Source organism: Lactuca sativa, chromosome 6 (assembly GCF_002870075.4).
Source record: "Lactuca sativa cultivar Salinas chromosome 6, Lsat_Salinas_v11, whole genome shotgun sequence".
Lineage (NCBI taxonomy): Eukaryota > Viridiplantae > Streptophyta > Magnoliopsida > Asterales > Asteraceae > Lactuca > Lactuca sativa.
Window position 1 is genome coordinate 18,169,756 of NC_056628.2, and position 2,385 is coordinate 18,172,140.

At 42.3% G+C, this 2,385-nt stretch overlaps 1 protein-coding gene across 1 annotated transcript; it reads left to right on the forward strand.

Moving 5' to 3' along the window:
• The first annotated feature begins 721 nt into the window (after positions 1-721).
• LOC111906087 (zinc finger CCCH domain-containing protein 23) lies at positions 722-1,895 on the forward strand. Its single transcript, XM_023901828.3, has one exon. The coding sequence runs from the start codon at positions 742-744 to the stop codon at positions 1,786-1,788; it is 1,047 nt and encodes a 348-aa protein (XP_023757596.2). The 5' UTR covers positions 722-741; the 3' UTR covers positions 1,789-1,895.
• Positions 1,896-2,385: the final 490 nt, after the last annotated feature.

Here is a 2,385-nt window from a genome sequence, read left to right on the forward strand (position 1 = left end):
AAATGATATTATACCACACTAAGCCGATATCAGTACCCCAAAGACGAAATGCTTGGCTGTTGCAAGATTTAACAGGAAAAAAAAAAGGAGTTATTAGCACCTTGAGAGAATAATGCATGATGGATAGGATAGGAATTTGTTATTTAACCTATATGACACCATATTACAAGATACATCTAACCATAACCCAACGCATCATATAATGTTGTGAATTCTGGAATCATTATATATGAGTCATGGCGTACGTTTATTATAAACACATAAAGAATTAAAGATGTATGTGATAGAATTTACATTGATGCCATTATATTTTACAAATATCAAAACTACCACCCACCCACAGACCCACGTTGCAAAAAGAAGTGCAGGTTACTTGGTTTGGATATTATTATTTTTTGTCTTGTAATATCACCCCAAGTCACAATATGCGACAAAAAAGGTAAAAAAAAGATCTTCACGATAAATTGGCGAGATAACTAATTTGTCGTTTTATGGGGTACGAAAGTGGACACGTGGAGCGTGATGGTGATATTTGGATAAGACGAAAGGACAATACAATATTTCCAGCAGTTAGATTATGTAGGGCCTAGTTTGGATTAAATCCATACCGTCAGTTACGCTCCTCACAGACCGTCGTATTATCTACTCCCTTCCTGTATAGTTAGCTTTTAACTTAACCATAGTTAAGAAGTCGATTTATATATCAGCTCCCTGATCGGAGAACAGAGAAGACAGGAAGAAATGGTGATCACTGGAAGAGAAACCCTTAATTTACATCAGTCAGTTGGCGGCGCCGGCAACCATCCATGGGAGATGATACTAGAAGTTCCAAGCGCGAATGCCTTCTTGCCGTTCTCCGGTAGCTCCATGAACGACGACGGATCGGCCATGTTTGAAGAGTTAACTACGATGCAGCTCCATCACCTCCTTTCGAACGTGGAAATGGCGGAATACGGTGATCATGCTTATGAGGTTGGGGAGGAGTGCGGCGATGTACAAATGGACGATCAGTTTTGTATGTATGAGTTCAAGGTGAAGAGGTGTGCACGTGGGAGGTCACATGACTGGACTGACTGTCCGTACACTCATCCCGGCGAGAAGGCTCGCCGCCGTGATCCACGTAAGTTTCATTATTCCGGTAATCCTTGTTCGGAGTTTCGCAAGGGATCGTGTGTGAAAGGCGACTTATGTGAGTTCGCACACGGTGTGTTTGAGTGCTGGCTCCATCCGTCGCGCTACCGTACTCAGCCGTGTAAGGATGGCGTCCAGTGCCGCCGGAGAATCTGCTTCTTCGCGCACACTCCTGAACAGCTTCGCATCTTGCCGCCGAGTCACCATGTGTCGACTCACTCGAATCGTCACGATTCGTACGACGGTTCTCCGCGTCGACTGGTAACAGACTCTCACTTCGGCTCGTCTCCAACTTCTACTTTGTACTTCCCCCATTGCTCAACCCCGACGGATTCGCCGCCGATGTCGCCTGTATCGTCTCTTGGTCCTAACCCATTCGCTGATCTGGCTTCCTCGATGCGGAATCTGCAAATTGGGAAGGCCAGGAGGTTGGGGATGAGTCTAATGAATGGATCGCCGTATAGTTCACCGCACATTCCATACGCCGTCCGACCGACTCCATCACGTCCGTCATTGAAAGCGTTGGAGGTATGGGAAGAGGGTGGTGCGACGGAGGAGCGGATGATGGAAAGGGTGGAGTCCGGTAAAGGGGTTAGAGCTCAGATTTACGCTAAACTCAGCAGGGAGAACTCGCTCAGTGAGTCGTGTGGTGTGTGAACTCGGCACGTCAATTTGACCTTTAATTAATGTATATATATTTACTATTTAGGATTTTGGATGAGGATAATGAAAGTGGAATATTAAAAAAATATTAAATGGCTGTAGATCCTAATGCCACGTGGATTTTCTTTTTCATTAAGTAATGTCCGTTTACTTTTAACTCTTTTTCTTATGTATAAAACTACGTAGTTTAACAAATTGGCAATCATACTTTCAATTAGTCTTTGTATTTTCACATAAATTTTAATTTTTTTTACCGGCAATTTTTTTAAATACAGGTAGCAAGGGACATAAATTTTAGTTGAAATACAAAATGCTGGAATGTGCAGAAATCCAGACTCCAGACAGAATGGAGGAGTGGGTGTCATTGTTCGACACTTGGCGTAATCTTATAAGTCTTGTAAATTAAAATTTTATTTTTATATCTATTATAGACTTGGGCTAAAAGTAGGCTAAAGGGAACGGAGATGTCAAAGTGTTAAAGAAAATGCTAAGGGTTCTAAGAAAGAGACGCCATGGGTGTAGCGAGAGGAGAGAAGAAGTATGAAGGTGTGTTGTGATTGGTTGATTTGTATTTTTTTATATATTTTAATT